Below are 21,653 nucleotides of genomic sequence, written 5' to 3' on the forward strand. Positions count from 1 at the left end.
TCAGTTTCTTCACCTCTGCTGCATCTGTTCCCAGGAGGGAGATTTCTATTCCAGGACATCAGAGATATCCTCCTTTAAAGAACGAGGTTTCCCTTCCTCCACTATTGATGGTGCCCTCATCTGCATCTCCTTCATTTCCCATACATCTTGCTCCCCCCATCTTTTCATTGGTTTAATAGTGATAGAGTCCCTACCTACCTGCTACCCCAACAGCCTCCGCATCCAATACATTATCCTCTACAACTTCCACCAAATCTCCGCTTTCTGCAGGGATCACACCCTCCACGATTCCCTCGTCCATTCATCCTCTAAACTCCCCCCAGGCACTGACCCTGCAAGCAGCCTGAGCACTACACTTGTTCTTCCCCTCCTCCCTCACCTCCATTCAGGGCCCCAAACAGTCCTTCGAGGTGAGGCAAAACCACACCTGCAAATCTGCTGAGGTTGTCTGTTGTGCCTGGTGCTCCTAATGCGGACTCCTCTACATTGGTGAGACCTGCCATAAGTTGGAGGAGGGCTTTGTCAAGTTCCTAAGCACCATCTGCCACAAACAGGACTTCCCAGTGGCCAAACATTTTAATTCCCATTCCCATTCACGTTCCGATGTGTCAATCCACGGCTTCCTCATGTGCCAAGATGTGGCCACCCTCAGGGTGGAGGAGCAACACCTTATATTCTGTCTGAGTAGCCTCCAACCTGATGGCATGAATATCAATTTCTCCTTCCAGTAAACAAATTCCCTGCCCCCCCCATTCTCCAATCTGACCTTTTACTTCTTCTCACCTGCCTATTACTTCCCCATGGGTCCCATCCTCCTTCCCTTTCTGCTATGGTCCACTCTCCTCTCCTATCAGATTCTTTCTTCTCCAGCCGTTGATCTTTTTCACTCAACTGGCTTCACCTCTCACCTTCTAGCTAGCCGTCCTTCCCCTCTCTCCTTTTTATTCTGGCATCTCTCCCTTCCTTCTGAAGAAGGGTCTCGGCCCAAAATATAGACTGTCTATTCTTTTCCATAGATGCTGCCTAAGTCCCTACCTGCCAAGTCCCAGCATTTTGTGTGCGTTGCCAAGCAATGATCAATTGTAAGTTGAAAGGACAGCTTTGCAAACAGATTCACCATCTATAAAATATAGAATATTGGGTCACAGCACCTGGAGGTGCAGTATAAGATACTGGTATGTTAATTGGTCTTATTTCAAATAGACAACACTAGCTATGTTATTTAGCTCAAGGAAGCTTGCAGAATAGATGGATAATATCACTTAGCATATTAGAAGGCCGATGTGTTCGTAAGTTGGAAGTTGCTGTTTCACAGTATTAATTGTGGGTACCTGGGATCTGTGTTTCCAAGAAGCTTTTAGGCAATTTGTTTATAAAGGGTATCTGAGGAAATAATATATACATATGGCATCACCCAAGTGGCAGAAAAATTATAGACTGTATATGTAGAGAGCAGTCCAAGCTTTTTAGGAATGGTTGAGTTACATCAAGAAGAATGACAGAAACACGGAGTCGACTTGAATCTATTTCTCGGGCTTCAATTTCTGTGACAGGCAATTTGTTCATCGGCATCATTAGTACGTCTTTTTAATTAATATAATTGTACTCGTATTCTGGAAATTCTCTGTTTTCGAAATGGTTTGTAAATTAGAAGTCTTTTATAAGGCAGAAATCCTCTGAGTGTTAAATGTGTTTTAAGATATTGTTTGGATTTAAACATATATCACTGAAAATAAATGGACTGTGTTTAAACTATTTTGTTAGTTGGAAGTATCTTCTCCTCGTTTGGGGGGGGCACACTCTGGTCTAAGAGTGGATTTTGGCAGCTAAACTCGCAAAGGAGAATAAACAGTGAAGTGAACTAGTCTTTGAAGATTGGGTAGTTACAGTATAATCTCTCTTCAGTGAGAGTACATGTATCTATCTATATCGGATAGAGCTTAAGGTCTTTGTTTGAGTTTAAAACTTCACGGTCTTCAAACGCAATACCATCACATATGTTGCAATTTACCTAGGTCCCTCTGAGCACCAGCCAGAAGGTCTGTGTAACAATTTGGAGAGGTTTAATCACATATTCAATATGTTTTTCTTGAGCAGCAGTTCCATAGACTCTTAATCCAGATATGGAGGAGAAAAATATAACACAAATTAGAAAACAGCAGAGTGTTGATGAACATCCAACATAATAATCAGTCAACAGCTTTAGTTCCCAAAGCAGGTAGGATGATGTAGCTTTGTGGGACTGCCAGGTCAGTGAGAATAGAACGAATAGAACAGTAGCTAATAAACACCTCATTAGATTTTCTTTTTGCAGATTCTGCAGGTTCTCAGTATTATAGTATGATATAATTGTTCCATGCTCACATGCATGATTCAGGCAGTGAAAACCATCTGACTGTTGTTATACATGGACATAACTTCCATGAAATTAAGCTAGTCTAGAAAATATTTCAGTTCATAAAGAAATAAAGTCCTAAAATATCTCCTGTGTATAACTAAGATGGCATTCTCAAGCCAAGGAGACTAGGCTGGAGCATAGAAAATTCTTAAGGAAGAGCTTAGCAAATTACAACATCATAATGTTATGTAAGTAATGTGATTTATCCACCTACTCAGGATGAAGTGTCCTGACCCAAAAAGTTGACTGTTCACTTCTGTCCATTCATGCTGTCTGATTCATTGAGTCTTTCTGACATGTGGTGTGTTGCTCTATATTCAGCTTCTACAATCTCTTGTGTCTATAACTGTAACAGTATCATCAAGCCTCGAGACAACCCCTAGTTTAACGAGGCAGGAACACGAAGAATACAACAAGGCATGTCTAAAAAGAGGGTGCCAATTTGACAGAGTTACAACACTGGACTGCATGGATGCAAAACATCATAATCAGCATTAGAGACCATGAGAACAGAAAATAACTGGATATGGTGATGAAGATGTACTGTATTCCAGAACAACAAGTCCCGTTGTTCCACTACAGGTAGAGCATTGATATCTACTCAATAATGTGGATCCTTGCCACATAGAATAGTACAACTCCAATCTAATCACTGTCTCATTATTCACCAGTCACTTACAAGCTGATGAAAAATTCAAGAGTGTGTCAAACAGCATTTCCTCAACTTTAGTCGATTTCACTGGACCTTTGCCTGGATCATTTGACTCTAGAATTCCAAGCAATATTGAGTGAAGATTAGACTAAACTGCAAAATTCAAGTGATGAGTGTAAATGACATTGATTTTGAGGCTACCCTTGACACCAAGCAATCTTTTTAAAACAGAAGTCAATGGAGATGAATGGGAATACTAACAGAAAGGAAAGATGTTGTGGTTGTTAGGTCAGCCTTGCCATTGCTTTGGAACTTCTAAGTGATGTCCTATCTCCAGCCATCTTCACTTGATTTATCAATTAACATAATAGGAACAAAAATATACAATATATGTTCAGTGAATATTGCTTAATGCTCAATTCGATCCATGACTGATTACAAAACAAGCATGCATGTTCCATTCAGGTATGGTCTGGTAGATGGTAAGTAACATTCATACCATGACACTGCCAGATAATTACTATCTCCAGCGAAGTTTGAAAACTTACTCATGACACTTAGCAATTTTACTATCACAGTCCCTAGCTGTTATCATCAATACAGGAGATTCGGCAGTGTGATGTTTGAAGGGGTATGTGGCGGGGGGGGGGGGGGGCGGTATTTGCCAGCCTTAACTAGATTGGACCAGCTACATAAATAATGCTGCTACAAAAGCAGGTCACTGTGAGTATCCGATGCTGAATGATTCATCTCCAATCTCCACAAAGCCTTTCCACTACCTGCAAGCTACAAATACAAAGCGTGATGGAATACTATCCACTTGAGCTTAGAATGCTTCGGGTCATCCAGTGCAATGCAGCCCAGTTCACTTCACCCATCCACTACACTAAATACTCACTCCCTCCACCACCAGATCATTGTGACTGCAGTAGGTACCACTTACTAAAGGTAACACAGTTATTCACCAGGGATGATTCAAAACCACTTCTTAATCTTTGTGACCTATACCAACCAGAAGGACATGGCATCAGGCACAAAAAAATACTACTATCTTCAAACTAACCACCAATTTGTACAGGCATTACACACAAAATGCTGGAGGAACTCAGCAGGCCAGCCAGCATCTATGGAAAAGAGTGAACAGTCAACATTTCGGCTGAGACCCTTCATCAGGACTCCTGCTTCAAAATAGCAGCAATTATACCAGTGCCTAAGAAGTATAGTGTGAGGTACCATTATGACTATCACACAGTAGCACTCACATCTACTGTGATGAAATGCTTTGAGAGGTTGATCATGGCTAGAATGAATTCTTACCTCAGCAAGGACCTGGACCCACTGCAATTTGTCTATCACCACAATAACTCTATGGCAGAGGCATTCTCAATGGCTCTTCGCACAGCCTTTGATCACCTGGACAATACAAACACCTATGTCAGGATGCTGATCGTTGACTATAGCTCAGCATTTAACACCATCTTACCCACAATCCTGATTGATAAGTTATAGAACCTGGGCCTCTGTACCTTCCTCTGTAACTGGATCTTAGACTTCCTAACCAGAAGACCTCAATCTGTGCGGATTGGTAATAATATCTCCTCCTCACTGGCGATCAACAGTGGCGCACCTCAGAGGTGTGTGCTTAGCTCTCTGCTTTATTCTCTCTATACCCATGACTGTGTGGCTAAGTATAGTTCAAGTATCATCTATAAATTTGCTGATGATACAACCATAGAATCACAGATGGAAATGGGAGGGCTCACAGGAGCTGAGATATACCAGCAGCAACAACCTTGCGCTCAGTATCAGTAAGAAGAAAGAGCTGACTGTGGACTTCAGAAAGCGTAAAGCGAGGAAATACGTACCAATCCTCATCAAGGGATCAGAAGAGGAAAGAGTGAGCCATTGCAAGTTCCTGGGTGTCAAGACCTTCGAAGATCTAACCTGGTCGCAACATATTGATGCAGCTATAAAAAAGGCCAGGCAGCAGCTATATTTCACTAGGAGTTTGAAGAAATTTAGTTTGTCAACTAGAACACTCGAAAACTTCTATAGACTTATCATGGAGAGCATCACTGTCTGGTACGGGGGTGGGGGTGGGGAGGGTGGGGAGGCTACCACACTAGACTGAAAGAAGCTACAGAAAGTTGTCAAATTAGAGGGAGTAGAGGGAGACAGAATAGGAAGGCTTTGGCTCAATGGGGCTTCAGCATTAACGGGTTGAGGCAAGGTACATTGCCTGAGCAGTATACAGACAGGAGGTATGTGTGTGAGGCCAGCGTTCTGTGCTCGGTGTCAGATGTGGGAAGTCCAGGAGACTCCCGGACGGCCATATCTGCGCCAGGCACGTTGAGCTGCAGCTCCTTAGGGACCGTGTTAGGGAACTGGAGATGCAGCTCAATGATCTTCGCCTGGTCAGGGACAGTGAGGAGGTGATAGAGAGGACTATAGGCAGGTAGTCACACTGGGGCGTGGGGAGACAAATAAGTGAGTAACAGTCAGGAGAGGGAAGGGCAGGAGTTAGAGTTGAGAGAGCACCTCTGTGACTGTACCCCTTGGCAATATGTACTCCTGCTTGAGTACTGTTGGGGGGGAACGGCCTACCTGGGGGAAGGACAGAGTGTGGCCCTGTGGCTCAGACGGGTAGGGAAAGGAAGAGGACGACAGCAGTGATAGGGGACTCTGTAGTTAGGGAGTCAGACAGGCGATTCTGTGGATGCAGGGAAGAAGCACGGATGGTAGTTTACCTCCCAGGTGCCAGGGTCCGGGATGTTTCTGATCGCATCCAAGATATCCTGAAGTGGGAAGGAGAACAGCCAGAGGTCGTGGTACATATTGGTACCAACGACATAGGCTGGAAAAAGGAGGAGGTCCTGAAAGCAGACTACAGGGAGTTAGGAAGGAAGTTGAGAAGCTGGACCACAAAGATAGTCATCTTGGGATTACTGCGACAGTGAGAATAGGAATAGAGTGAGGTGGAGGATAAATGTGTGGCTGAAGGATTGGAACAGGGGGCAGGGATTCAGATTTCTGGATCACTGGGGCTTCTTTTGGAGCAGGAGTGACCTGTACAAAAAGGACAGGTTGCACTTGAATCCCAGGGGGACCAATATTCTGGCGGGGAGGTTTGCTAAGACTACTGGGGAGAGTTTAAACTAGGATTGCTGGGGGGTGGGATCCAAACTGAAGAGATGGAGGAAGAGGCGGTTGGCTCACAAATAGAGAAAGCTTGGAGACAGTGTGAGAGCCAGAAGGGGCCATGAGAAGGCCTTGGCGGACAGGATTAAGGAAAATCCCAAGGCATTCTACAAGTATGTTTAGAGCAAGAGGATAACGTGAGAGAATAGGACCAATCAAGTATGATAGTGGAAAAGTATGTATGGAACCGGAGGAGATAGTAGAGGTACTTAATGAGTACTTTGCTTCAGTATTCACTACACAAAAGGATCTTGGCGATTGTAGGGATAACTTGCAGTGGACTGAAAAGCTTGAGCATGTAGATATTAAGAAAGAGGACGTGCAGCAGCTTTTGGAAAGCATCAAGTTGGTTAAGTCTCCGGGACCAGATGAGATGTACCCCAGGCTACTGTGGGAGGTGAGGGAGGAGATGGCTGAGCCTCTGGTGATGATCTTTGCATCATCAATGGGGATGGGAGAAGTTCCGGAGGATTGGAGGGTTGTGGATGTTGTTCCATTATTCAAGAAAGGGAGTAGAGATAGCCCAGGAAATAATAAACCAGTGAGTCTTACCTCAGTAGTTGGTAAGTTGATGGAGAAGATACTGAGAGGAAGGATTTATGAACATTTGGAGAGGCATAATATGATTAGGAATAGTCAACATGGCTTTGTGAAAGGCAGTTCATGCTTTACGAACCTGACTGAATTTTTTGAGGATGTAACTAAACACATTGATGATGGTAGAGCAGTAGCTGTAGTGTATATGGATTTCAGCAAGGCAGTTGACAAGGTACCCCATGAAAGGCTTATTGAGAAAGTAAGGAGGCATGGGATCCAGGGGGAAATTTCTTTGTGGATCCAGAACGGGGTTGCCACAGAAGGCAAAGAGTGGTTGTAGAAGTGTCATATTCTGCATGGAGGTCGGTCACCAGTGTGTGCCTCAGGGATCTGTTCTGGGACCCCTACTTTTCGTGATTTTTATAAATTACCTGGATGAGGAAGTGGAGGGATAGGTTAGTAAATTTGCTGATGACACAAAGGTTGGAGGTGTTATGAATAGTGTGGAGGGCTGTCAGAAGTTACAGAGGGACATTGATAGGATGCAAAAATGAGCTGAGAAGTGGCAGATGGAGTCCAACCCAGATAAGTGTGAGGTGGTTAATTTTGGTAGGTCAAACATGATGGCAGAATATAGTATTAATGGTAAGACTCTTGGCAGTGTGGAGGATCAGAGGGATCTTGGGGTCCGAGTCCATAGGACACTCAAGGCTGCTGTGGAGGTTGACTCTGTGGTTAAGAAAGCATACGGTGCATTGGCCTTCATCAATCGTGGGATTGAGTTTAGCAGCCAAGGGGTAATGTTGCAGCTACTGTATATAGGACCCCAGTCAGACCCCACTTGGAGTACTGTGCTCAGTTCTGGTCACTTCACTATAGGAAGGACGTGGAAACCATAGAAAGGGTGCAGAGGAGGTTTACAAGGATGTGGCCTGGATTGGGGAGCCTTGTGTGAATATGTTGAGTGAACGGCCTTTTTTCCTTGGAGTGATGGAGGATGAGAGGTGACCTGATAGAGGTGTATAAGATGATGAGAAGCATTGATCGTGTGGATAGTCAGAGGCTTTTTCCCAGGGCTGAAATGGCTAGCACAAGAGGGCACAGTTTGAAGGTGCTTGGAAGTAGGTACAGAGGAGATACCAGGGGTAAATTTTTTATGCAGAGAGTGGTGAGTGTGTGGGATGAGCTGCTGGCGACGGTGATGGAGGTGGATATGATAGGGTCTTTTAAGAGATTCTTGGACAGGTATATGGAGCACAGAAAAATAGAGGGCTATGGGTAACCCTAGGTAATTTCTCAGGTAAGGACATGTTCGGCACAGTTTTGTGGGCTGAAGGGCCTGTATTTTGCTGTAGGCTTTCTACGTTTCTAAATTAGTCGACTCATCTAGTACAGAGGTACTAACTCTGTGTTGGCGCGTGGCCAAGTGGTTAAGTTGTTGGTCTAGTGATCTAAGGTCGCTAGTTCGAGCCTCAGCTGAGGCAGCGTGTTGTGTCCTTGAGCTAGGCACTTAACCACACATTGCTCTGCAACGACACCAAGCTGTATCGGCCCTAATGCCCTTCCCTTGGACAACATCAGTGGCGTGGAGAGGGGAGACTTGCAGCATGGGCAACTGCCGGTCTTCCATACAACTTTGCCCAGGCCTGCACCCCAGAAACCTTCCAAGACACAAATCTATGGTCTTACAAGACTAACGGATGCCTATAAAGGCTATAAAAATAGAGCGCTATGGGTAACACTAGGTAATTTCTAAGGTGAGGACATGTTTGGCACAGCTTTGTGGGCCGAAAGGTCTGCATTGTGCTGTAGGTTTTCTATATTGCTATGTTTCTAATACCCAAGATATCTTCAAGGAGTGGTGCCTCAGGAAGGCAATATCCATTACTAAGGACCGTCATCACCCAGGGTATGTCCTCTTCTTATTGTTACCATCAGGAAGGGGGTACGGAAGCCTAAGGGCACACACTCAGCGATTCAAGAACACCTTCTTCCCCTCTGCCATACTGTTCCTAAATGGACATTGAACCCATGAACACTACTTCATTTTAAAAAATATATTATTTCTGTTTTAACACTACTTTTAATCTATCTAATACACATATATATACTTACTGGGATTGATTTACTTATTTTTTTCTTTCTGTATTATCACGTACAGCATTGAACTGCTGCTGCTGAGTTAACAAATTTCACAACACATGCCGGTGATGATAAACCTGATTCTGATTCAGATTCTGGAATTAAGGTGTATGGCAACTTGATGACAAAACATACATAGGACTTTATGGTCTGGATTACACTGCATGAAAGAAAATTGAAATAAATTTATAACATCAATCGAAAGAAAATTGAAAAAAAAATTGCAGGGCAATTGGCCAAGAACAAGAAGCTGGGACTAACTGGTTAGCTCTTTCAGGCACCAGTACGATGGCCTGAATCACCAGTATAGTGCTGCATCATACTGCGAATCCATTGAGCAATGGCAACATCATAATATCTTCACTAGATGGATTGGAGTAGCTACACAATGCAGCCCACCTCAGCCTTTCAGTGGCCCATATACACTGGCCTTGATGGAGACAGACATGTTGATGGATATCAGTTAACTGGATTTTCAGAATGTCTTTGACAAGGTGCCACACTCAACGGTGTTTCAAGACAAGAGACTTAGAAGCAAGCTACTAGCAGGGTTAGAAGATTGACTGAATGCAGAAGTCAGAAAGGGGATATAAAAGAGTCCTTTTCAGGATGGCTATCCATAACTAGTCAAGTTCCACAGAAGTCAGTGTTGGGATTGCAATTTTTCACTTTATGCATTCATGATCTGGTTGAAGGAACTGATGGAATTGTGGCCAAGTTTGCAGATGGTACCAAGATATGCAAAGGAACAGATAAGTGTAGGGAGATTGCAAAAGCACTTGGAGAGATTGGGAGAGTAGGCAAAGAAGTGGCAGATGGAATACAGTATGAGGATGCATGGCATTATGCATTTTGGTAGGAAGAATAAAGATCTAGACTATTTTCTAAATAGGGAGAAAATTCAGAAATCAGAGGTACAAAGAGACTTGTGAGTCCTAAATCAGGGTTTCTTCAAGGTTAACTTGCAGTTTGAATTTATAGTATAAAAGCCAAATGCAATGTTAGGATTCCAAGAGGATTAGAATATAAAAACAAGAATGTACTGCTGACAACACACATCAAAGTTGCTGGTGAACGCAGCAGGCCAGGCAGCATCTGTAGGAAGAGGTGCAGTCGACGTTTCAGGCCGAGACCCTTCGTCAGGACTCTCTTCCTGTTTACCTAGTTATCTCTTCCCATCATAGAATAGCGTGCATTCAGAAAAGATGATTCAGGTTTTGGTTTTGGACATACAAAAAAGGTAGCCTCTCCTACAGAGCTGACTGAGTTTAACTAGGATATGAACATCAGGGGTGTTGGCCAGGGTTGGCTCACTTGTCTGTATAGTAAATTCAGAGAATTTTTGCAGGGAAAGAATTGATGATATTTTTCTGATTCCTTGGAGTGTCTGATGTAGGTTACCCAGACCTAAGGTGGACGTAGGACAGCGATCACTGATGCCTGCGAATCTATGTGCTTCATGCCAGGTCTTTTCCTCAATTGATCAAATGTTTTGCTGAGTCAGTGAAGATAGTGGTTACTTTCATCATCAATGTTTACCTTTGCCAAAAAGTAGTTGTTCATATTTTCCAGGGTCCTACTGCAAACTTTGTTGTTGGAGGACAAGATAGTAAAATGCAGGTAGTTTGTAGAGAATGCACACTTTGGAGATATCGAGTGAGAGACTCATCATCTCATGTTTCAGTAAGGAGAGTGAAGAATGGCGTAGAGTTCGATCTCTGAGTATGCATACACATGAGCATCATCTGCATAATATAGTTCAGTTACTGAGGTTTGAGTACCTTGGTTCTGGATAGTAGATGCCAAGGGCTGAACAGCTTTTCATTAATTCTAAAAATAATCAGATCCACTTCTTGGGAATCTCATTCAAGGTGAGGAGACACATTACAGCAAGTTAGATTAAGGTAAGTATTGGAGCAATGGCACAGATTTTTGACACTAGTTTCTGTGAATTGTTCTGTTGTATAGCTATTACTTAATATAAAGTCTTCCATGCTGATTTGAAGCAAATTGAAGCACTACAGGAAAGACGTGGAAACCATAGAAAGGGCAGAGATTTACAAGGATGTTGCCTGGATTGGGGAGCATGCCTTGTGAGAATAGGTTGAGTGAACTTGGCCTTTTCTTCTTGGAGCAACAGAGGATGAGAGGTGACCTGATAGAGTTGTACAAGATAATGAGAGGCATTGACCGTGTGGATAGTCAGAGGCTTTTCTCCAGGGCTGAAATGGCTAGCACGAGAGGGCATAGCTTTAAGGTGCTTGGAAGTAGGTACAGAGATGTCAGGGTTGTTTTTTTTATGCAGAGTGATGAGTGCGTGGAATGGGCTGCCAGTGGCGGTGGTGCAGGTAGAAACGATGTCTTTTACGAGACTCCTGGATGGCTACATGGAGCTTAGAAAAATAGAGGGCTATGGGTAAAGCCTAGGTAGTTCTAAGGTAGGGACATGTTCGGCACAGCTTTGTGGGCCAAAGGGCCTGTATTGTACTGTATGTTTTCTATGTTTCAAATATAAGAATTTCAGTGGAGGGTGCTCCACTGTCACTCTCAACTGAAGGAGTCAAAAGTATTGTGAAGGCTGAAAAAAGCCAAGTGTTATCTGGTAATGTAATCTTTCACAGCAATCCAGTTTTGATTCTGATCTTTCTGTTCCTTCCCATAACTACTTTCAAACTAATGGAACTATGGTCACTGGTCCCAAAGTGCTCCGCTGCCATGGCCTTTCCTTATCCAGACCAAGGTTAGCCTTCTCCTGGGTAGGGCACTTGAAAATTTCCTGAACACAGAATAAATAGCAGCTCATCTTGACCTCTAAAACTATGGCAATCCCAATCAATATTAGGAAAGTTAAAATCTCCAGCTCTCACTGTACATTTGTTCCTTTAATCGCCAAGGACTATTTGGAGGTCTATAGTAATTATTCCAACAAAGTGATTGCTCCCTTCCTATTTCTCAGTTCCACCCATAAAGCCTCACCAGATGATCCTTCATCTCTACCTACTGCTGCAACGTTCCCTTCAATCAGAAAAGGAACTTCCCCTCCTCACTTTATCTCACTTAAAGCATCTATATCTCAGACATTAAGCTGCTACTCCTGCCCTTTCTATAATCATATTACTGGAATGGGTGCAATATCCCAACCCATTACCTATTCAAGTCCAAAGTTCATCTGCCTTACCTGTTAGACCTCATACGTTGAAGTAAATGCAATTTAATAAAGCTGACTTCCCTCATACTACCTATCCTATTTGAACAGAGCAATAGACCCTTTGACCTATAATGTTGTGCCAACATTTAACATTCCAAAATCAACCTAAAATTTCCTTCTCACATAGTTCTCAATTTTTCTTTAATCCATAAGCCTAAGAGTCTCTTTAACTATCCCTAATGTATCCACCCCTGACACTACCCCCAATAGTGCATTCCATGCACTTTCCTATAATCAACTTAAAAGTATGTCCTCTTGTTTTAGCTACTGCTACCCTGGGAAAAAGGCACTGGCTATGCACTCTAGCAATGCTACTTATCATCTTATACACCTCGATCACTTCACCTCTCATCCTCTGTTCCAAAGAGAAAAGCCCTAGCATGCTCAACCTTTCCTCATAAGACATATTTTCTAATCCAGGCAGCATTTTGGTAAATGTCCTCTGTACCTTCTCTAAAGCCTCCACAGCTTTCCTATGAGGCAACCAGAACTGAACACAAGACTTCAAGTGTGGTCTAATGAGTGTTATAGAACTGCAACATTACCCCTCAACCAGACTGGTGTCTTTCACCCAACACTTAACTGATTCCACACTGTATGTACTCACATTCAAGGACTCTACAACTCATGCTCTCAATATCTGCTATTACTATTTTGTTTCATTTTTGTACTTGCACTATTTGCTGCCTTTTGCACATTGGTTGAGTGCAGTTTTTCATTGATTCTGTTATATTTTACTGTATTTTCTGCAAATGCCTGCAAGAAAATGAATCACGGGATAGCATATGGTGATATATGTGTACTTTGATAATAAATTTACTTTGAACATTGGCTCTTGAACTCAATCCAACCAAATACAGCCAACAAACCATGCCTTTTTAATCACCCAACTTGTGCAGTAACTCTCTAGGATCTAGGACCCAAGATCCCTTTGCTCTTCCACATTGCTAAGAATCCTGCTATTAACCTTGTACTCTGCCTTTAAGTTTGAACTGCCAAAGTGCATCACTTCACTTTTTCAGATTGAACTCCATCTGGCACTTCACAGCCCAACTCTACATCTTTTCAATGTCTTGTAATCCTCAACCTTCTACACTCTCCTTAACACCAATCTGTAAATTTACAAATCCACCCTTCCATCTCCTTATTCAAGACAGGGGTCACAGAACAGTTCTTTGTGGAACACCACTGGTCACTGAGCTCCAGGCAGAATACACTCCATCTACTACCACTGCCTGCTTCAGTGGGCAAGCTAATTGTGAACCCATGCAGCCAAGTTTCTCTGGATCCCATGCCTCCTGACTTTCTGTATGAGACCACTGTAGGGAACCTTGTCAAACACCTGACTAAAATCCACTTACTCCACATCCACTACTTCATCTTCATCAATTTGTTTTGACACTTCCTTGAAAAAGTCGATCAGGCTCATGAGACATGACCTGCCCCACACAAAGCCATGTTAACCATTTATAATCAGATTATGCTTTTCCAAATGCTCATAAATCTTGTATGAATCCTCTGTAATAGTTGCCCACTGCTGATGCAAGACTCACTGATCCCAGGATTATCCCAATGAACTTTCTTGAACAAAGGCATAACATTTGCTATCCTCCAATTTGCTGGTACTTTTCTTGTGGCCCGAGGGGACACGCATCACTAAGAACATTGTCAAGCAGCCAGTAACACATAAAAGCTGATTTAAATCAACCTGAGTTTATGAATAACAATGGCAGAGACAGGAAACACAAACTCAGATTTGCAAGAAGAGCAATACTGTCTGTAACTTTGGGCTAGATCCAATGGGGAATGGGACATGGGAGTATCCAGATAAGACAGAACCAATCAAATCAAAACACAAAAATGTATAACTGACAAGAAAAAGAACAGGAATTGAGTATTTCGGGCGCCTATCTGTCTAGGTACCATATCTGATGCGGACGTTGGTGACCATGGTTTTCCAATAGATCTATCCCTCATTCTTTGGATGACTTCCATTCGGTTTCCTCCCCTCGATCTTTCCAGTGTCTGAGTTTCTCTAGTTCATCTTTCCGTATGATGTGTCCTAGGAATCTGAGTTGTCTTTCTCTTATTGTTGGTATGAGTAATCTAACTGCTTGGGCTCTTCTGAGAACTTCTTCATTTGATGTGTGTGTGGTCCATGATATTTTTAACATTCTCCTATAGAACCATAATTCAGCTGCTTCTAGTAGAAGTTCTACTGTAGAAGTAGTAAAAACTCAGGAGATCATCTTCTGTGGCAGTGGATGACCCTATGCTGGAGAGGTGAAAGTTATATCAGGACCAGGAGAAACACAGCATTAATTTATGATTTTTCAGCAATAGCTTTTCTATTCTTATTGACTGTTTGAAAGTGTCAGGTGTGTGTTTAGACAGCTAATCTTGTACAAATTTCATGCCTACTTTTAACCAAGCTGTATGAATTGAGTACCTATTTTCAAATTAACTCGTTGGCAGTTAATAAGGATTTTCTCTAACCCATGGTCTTCAAGGGTAGAAGCCAGCTACAATAAAAATCCTTTTTTCTGCATGACTAATGACAATCTGGAATACAATGTCCAGAAGGATGATGCGATCAGATTCAATCATTACTTGAAAGTGGAAAATAAACTGCATGGGAAAGAACTGAGGTAAAGGATTAAGTATATCCTGTCTACAGGGTCAATTTCACATTGACAAGTTTTTAAAAAAATATGTATTTGCTAATTTGGTAAAATGGTATGAGGAAAAATGTTGGGCAGTCGGGCACTTTCCTGCTTTAATTGAATTACAATTGTTAAGAGTAGCTTCACTCCAAATGGAAGTTTTTCTTGGCAGTTAGATGCAACATTACAGCAAGAAAGAATGAGACATTAATGTTTGTTTAACATTAATCTTCACTGAAACTAGCTCTGCTGCAGACCAGCTGGTCAGTATCATGGCTTTCATGCTGCCCCACATCATTTGCATGCCTGATATCAGACACCCAAAACAAGATATTATTCCAGGCTATGATAGGAAGAGATTCCCAGATGGATAGTGGAAAAAATTCAAGAATATTTTTCAAGGCTTCCTGGAAAGATAGCTTCCCCTGCCCCAACTCCTACAAATCTAACTGCTCAAAGTAGTGAAGCAGAACTTAAAATCATATTATGAACCTCAACTCCATGCATTTGATACACTTAGAAACATCATAAGCAGTAAAAAAAAGTGCAACACCTCACAAACTACTCTTTTATAGTTTATGTATATCCAGACCCATCTGTGGAAGAGATGCATTAAGAAAAACCTTGTGCGAGAGTAGACGCCTTTTCTTCTAAAATTGCCACATTTGTGCTTGTTAGTAAATTCTTTTGAAAACTGGCTAAAACAAATGCAAGGCAAAGCACAAGAGTAATTATAAATTATTTCCTGGGTGGGACATACTACACTGAAGTGATACATAATTTGATATTTTAATTTTTGCAAATTCTAATTCCAAACTTTTTTGATATTTCACCTGAGGTTATTTAGGAAAACTACAATGTCATTTGCTTGTTTAAATTTATTAAGTGCTTCAAATGATGTGAATGAAGTTTAAAAATAAAAGACAGAATATTTAATGTGTAAAATTTATTGTCATTATTTTTTGCAACAAAATTTGAACCAGAGTATAAAATGTATCTTTATATAATTCCAAAACTTGATGCAAATACTTAAAAGCAAGAAAAATAAAAAGCTTTTGTAGGTGGAGCTTGCATCTTCAGAATCAATATACTACTCATTAAATGACATAAGCTTTAGATTTATCCCCTCTAGAAATTTCTACATGAAAATTCATACATTTCCCAGAATTCCAATATTGCAATAATATATTCTTATTTTCCCAAATGACTGGTGTGTACCTCACTAACTAAAATAGACAGCTTCAGAAGTTCACCAATTTTGTGCCAACTTAAGTGCACTAGGACAAAAAAATTAGAAAACTGACTGATGCAGCTATAGCATAATTTAAGCAATATACAGTATATGTAAAATAATATAAGATTACATCTGGGATTTTCTACTTTCTTGATCTGGTAGTACGCCCTTTTGGCTGCGCAGTTTGCGATGTGATAGAAAGCACCTTTCTTGCAGTAGCTCGATTTGTTTCCTTTTTACTGCTCATTTCCTTTCTAGTCAACTGTTCTGTGAAGTTAAAGGAAACAAAGTATTTATTTACAGCTCATATTTTAAGACACCAGTGCTATACAGAAACCACTATAGTATTTTCCAGTAATTCAAGGATAATTAGTAATATAATTACAAAGAAACCTCTGGAAAAGAGTGATCATTACAATAAAAGTAATGGAGTTAAATCTGAGATATCAGCATTGAATTGCCTATACAACATGTAGTAAGAAATGGAAAACATATACAATCCCTAGATCAGGAGTTCCCAACATGGGATCCATGGACCTCTCAGTTACGGGTAGAAATCCATGGCATTAAAAAGGTTGGGAACCCTTACCATAGATGAATAATGATTTGCATTTCAACTATACTTTATATCTCCCTCTATATGTCTAAAAGCATGCTGGAGCCAAAGTACTGTAATGTACTGGTTGCAATACAAGAAATGTGTGCACAGAAAGCTGCCACAAACTGAAAATGAGAATTTTACTCTGATAAAGCAAGCATTGGTTTAAAATATTACTTTAAAGCAGTGGCATACATTATTATGGAAAAGATAAACCTGCAGTTGGGAAAATTTAAAATTCAGCAAATAATGCCCAAAATATGAAAAAAAGATAATAAAAATAAGAATGAACTATGAAATACAATAAATTGCATATATCTTGAAAGTAGTACAAGTAAATGCAAAACCTCCAGTATATTAAAAAAAGATGAAAACGATAGACAACAGCCTTTCCTTCAATGCCAGCAAAACAAAAGAGCTGGTCATTGACTTCAGGAAGGGTGGGGAGCCATGCATATGCTCCTATCAAGTTCAGTGGTTTTGAGGTTGAGAGCTTCAAGTTCCCAGGAGTGAACATTATCCTGTTCTGGTCAACCAAGTACACATCACACCAAGAAAGCTCACGAGCACCTCTACATCCTTGGAAAGGTGAAGAAATTTGGCATGTTCCTGTCAAGTTTTATTGATGCTCCATAGAAAACACCATGTCTGGTTGCATCATAGCTTGTTTCAGCAACTGATCTGCACGTAACTGCAAGAAACTGCAGAATAGTTGTCAGCACATCACAGAAACCAGCCTCCCTTCCATGGGCTCTGTCTATACTTCTTGCTGCATCAGTTAAGCATCCAACATGATCAAAGACCCCAACCACCCTGGACATTCTCTCTTCTCTTCTATCAGGCAGAAAATACAAAAGCTTGGAAATATGAATCACCAGGCTCATTGCCAGCTTCTACCCTGCTGTTACAAGACAATTAAATAGTTCCCTAATACAAGTTGGACTGTTCACTATCTACCTCATTATGATATTGCACCTTGCTTTCCTGCACTTTCCTCTGTAATTGTTACACTTTATTCTGCATTGTTATTTTACTTTGTTCTACCTCAATGCACTGTGTAATGATCTGATATGTATGAAAAGTATGTAAATCAAGCTTTTCATTACCTTAGTACATATGACAAAAATAAACCAATTTCAATCAAGTGCCTGCTTTCATTATAAAAGGATGAGTATGGCTGGTATTGTGTGACCTAATGACAATGAAGATCTTTTCTCACTTCTTTCCAGAGATCCTCCTTCAATGTTTTCATTGGCAATATGTCTTGACATTTAAAATGTTGCAATTTTAATTTGCTGGTTTGGATTTTTTTGGCAGCTTGGCTTGACCTTATTTCAATTGTTTGAATGATGTTAATTTACTGTGTGCGATGTAACCAACTGATGTGTGTTTGTTATTCGGTATCTCATATGCTTTTCTTATTTTACAGCTCTAAAATATTACAAAAATGTATTTGATATTACTCATTTTGTTTTAAATGTATTGCCAAAACTTTATGACCAAACATTCTATGGGCAGAAGAAAAAAGTCCTTACCTTTTTTAGCTTTCTTAGCAGGTACATCAGCTGTGGTTTCTGCAACAGTGGGCTTGCCTCTTAAGGTTCTTTTTGAGAGATTTGCAGACACCGGTGAAAGCAATCCACTGGTCAATGGTTGAAGCAATTTTTGTTTCATTCCAGTGGCTTCAGATGATTTTTTTGCTCTTGTAACCCTTTTAGATACTTGTGAAGAATCCATTGATATGGTATTGGTCTCTTGTTCTCCACTATTATCTTCTGTCTCATCTTCCCCACGTAGAAGATTCTCATCATTATCTGTTGGCTTTTGAAGATTATTTCTTCTTGCCCTTTTACTTGTTACTTGAACCTTCCCTCCTTGAGCAAATGAAGTTGAAGCAATTTCTTTGACATTGCTGTTCTGTCCTGTTCTGGCTTTCTTATTTTCAACTTTGTTGATTGAATTTTCTACCTGTTTATTTTCAGTTGCACCTGTGATTAATTCCTGATTGCTTCCAGCCGAATTCCTTCTTTTAATCATCCCACGGCCACTTTTTCTGGGAATTTCAACAGATTCAACAATTTCATTGTTGATCTGCAATTCTTCCTTGATAGTTTCTTGCACAAATGTTGGAACATCTTTCATAATTTTTCTTTTACCACATTTATCGCGAGGCAGCTTTCTATTATCCAATTCTGTTTTCTGACTATCTTCAAGTGGAGGAAATTCTTTTGAACCTTTTTTGGACATATCAATTCTTTCTACAATTTCCTCTCCAGTAACTGGAATGGAACCTGTTACATCCAATTCTAGTGCAATCGCTTTTTCAGATTTCCCTCTCTTAATATTTCTCTTAGGCCGACCAGTCCCTTCAATTCCAGGAATCAACACTGCGTCTGTTTCTTTGCTGTCATTTGTTACTTCAGTTACTCCTGCTGCTTTACTAACTTTGCCTTTACTTGAAGATCTGGTTTGTCTGGCAGCTTCAGCCTTATCTGAATGATTAGCCACTTCACTGCAATTAGCAGAAGAATTCAAATGGGCTTCTCCTTCAACATTTGAAAGGCAAGCAGAGATTCCTTTCGCCGAAGTCTTCCCTTGTCGACGACCTTTGCTGTTCAATTTTTGACTCTGTGGTTCATCTTCACTTGTAGTATATAATTGTACATCAACCATGCCCACAGTTTGCTGCTGGTCAGTTTGTTCCTGGTTTTCAGTCAACAATTCCTTTGATTGCTTGCCTTTCCCCCTCATCTTTGATGAAGGGATACTTTCCTCTTCATTCAATATATGTTTTTGCTCTTTGCTTGAATGGTTATTTACTGGAACACATGGTCCATCATTAATAGTTGCTTTTATCTTTTCTTCTGTAATATTTCTTCTCAACTTTCTTGTACAAGATAATTCGTTTGCATTTTCTTCTTTATTTTGAGTTATTTTCTGACTTGCCTTCTTTCTCAGTGATCTTTTTATTGGCGATGGTGATAGCTTTGGAATAAATTCTGAATGCTGCTTAATCTCAATTTCCTCCCTTTTCCTCTCATTGTTTTTCTCTTTTTTTATCAACAGTGGTTCACAAGGCACATTTGCTTCATTTTGTTTTGGGCTGCCTTTTGGCTGCTCATCTGATTCATGGAATTTGTTTGCATCAGCAATTATTTTATCGCTTGGATGTTTTGATATCACTTTCCCAAGGGTTTCTACCAAATCTTTTGAAGCTTGTTCATTTACTTTCTTTATTGCAACTTTTCCTCTGCGTGGCCGTTTTGATACCTCTTTTCCATTAGACATCCCTTCTGATATCTCCAATGCTTTGTCCAACACATTCGGAGATGGTGGGTTAGAAACATGGGGTACTGTATTATTTGTTAGAGTTTCATCCAGTTGTTCCCCGTTGTGCAATCTCTTTATGGGAGCAGAATCCTGTTTAAAATCTTCTGAAAGCAGTTCTTCAGATACTCTCTTTCGTCTTGTGGATCTATATTTGGAGCCAGCCAAGTTAACCTTTTTAGGTATTTTCACATTTTCGGACTTTGTTTCCTCTCTCACAGATCCCTCCGGGACAAAATTTGCTATAGTTTTGCTATTTTCTTCTTGATCTCCTGAACTAGTCTGTAATCTACTGGATTCCTTTAAAATTTCAGCTTGTGTACAAGCTGCCCTTTTACTTGGATTTGTTGTTTTAGGTGGTACCGGCATCTCCACTTCATCAATATTGATGTTCTTTCTTCGCCGTAGTCTTCCCATTGCAATGGGTGCTTTTACATCTTCAGCTACAAGGTCATTAGCATCCATACTTGTTACGGGCATTTTTGGCAACAAATATCTTTTTGTCATTCGCTCAGATTCAACATTTTCAATTTCACTCCTTTCTTGTGGTAACTTTTCCAAAGGAGATTTAACTAGTTCAATTTGTGCGCACTCTGCTCCCTTACTTTGAGAGTCCTTTGCAACACAAGTTTCTTCCCCATCATTAATTTTGGTATTTTTAGCTTCCTTCTTCCTTTGTGGTCTTTTCCTTGAGGCTAAGGGCATCACTTTTTCAATTTCAGTGATTGATCCTTCATGTTGTGTGGAAATTTTTGAAGAAGGTGGACTTTTTACTTTACTATCTTGAACATTTTGAATTTCCTTCCCTTTTAATGATTTTTTTGCTGCTGAAGCATTTTCTTTTACTTCACAAATCTGTCCATTTTGAGACTCATCAGTTGGTGCAATTTTACTATGTGTGAATAACTCATTCGATTCTTTGATGTTTTTCCTCCTTCTCAATGACATAGTCACTGGGGAAAGCAGATTGTTAAATTCATCTTTTTTATCTGGAGATTCATTCTTACTCATTACGGTGCCCTTTGTTTTAAATTTAGGCGTATCAAATTCAACTTTGGGAATGTTTGGAATTTTATTCTTTTCCTCCAATGATCTCTTTTTCTTGAATGTAATTATTTCCTCAATCTGCTTACAAGGAGATTTCTTTCCTGGTGTACTTTTTATTGATTCTTCTGCATCGGTATCCTCTGCTTTCTTTTCTTTAAATAAATTTGTTTCTAGTGATACTTGGGAGTTTGTTAAAGATCCTCCATCTTTACCTTCTAGAAATAACAAAAATTACAAACATTTGCAGTGATATAGCCAACTTATTCACAAAAATAAACATTTTTACAGTAAATATTTTTGTGAAGTCCAGTCATTACTTTAACAAAGAGTATGATAGAAGGGTTGGACAGAGTAAGACACCATAAATAGCAATTATGTTCATCTTCTCCATATGCTGTTTTAAAATGCTAGATGGGGTTCAGAATATTTCTAATGACTGCAGAGAATCCTCAAAAACAGGTCTAAGAGAGAACAGAGCATGCTTTAAGAACACATTTAGAAAAGTGATTTCTCAATGCTGCACTGGAATATCAGACTGAATTCTGTGCTCATGCCTCTTGAGCATTAAGCAACATAACCCTACAGACTCCTTGACAAGAAAGAGCATTACTAATGAGCACAAAGATATACACTTTTCAAATTGCATCTG

General features: G+C 40.4%; 1 protein-coding gene across 1 annotated transcript in view; it reads right to left on the bottom strand.

Annotated features, from left to right (window-relative positions):
• Nucleotides 1–15,745: 15,745 nt before the first annotated feature.
• Nucleotides 15,746–21,653, bottom strand: part of mki67 (marker of proliferation Ki-67) — a 46,887-nt gene continuing 40,979 nt past the window's right edge. The window contains exons 15-16 of the mRNA XM_072239398.1: nucleotides 18,166–21,219; nucleotides 15,746–16,299 (exon numbers count right to left, since the gene is read on the bottom strand). Of these exons, the coding sequence (XP_072095499.1) occupies nucleotides 16,175–16,299; nucleotides 18,166–21,219 (3,179 nt within the window). The 3' untranslated portion in view covers nucleotides 15,746–16,174. The remainder of the gene's footprint in view (nucleotides 16,300–18,165; nucleotides 21,220–21,653) is intronic.

Source organism: Mobula birostris, chromosome 21 (genome assembly GCF_030028105.1).
Source record: "Mobula birostris isolate sMobBir1 chromosome 21, sMobBir1.hap1, whole genome shotgun sequence".
Lineage (NCBI taxonomy): Eukaryota > Metazoa > Chordata > Chondrichthyes > Myliobatiformes > Myliobatidae > Mobula > Mobula birostris.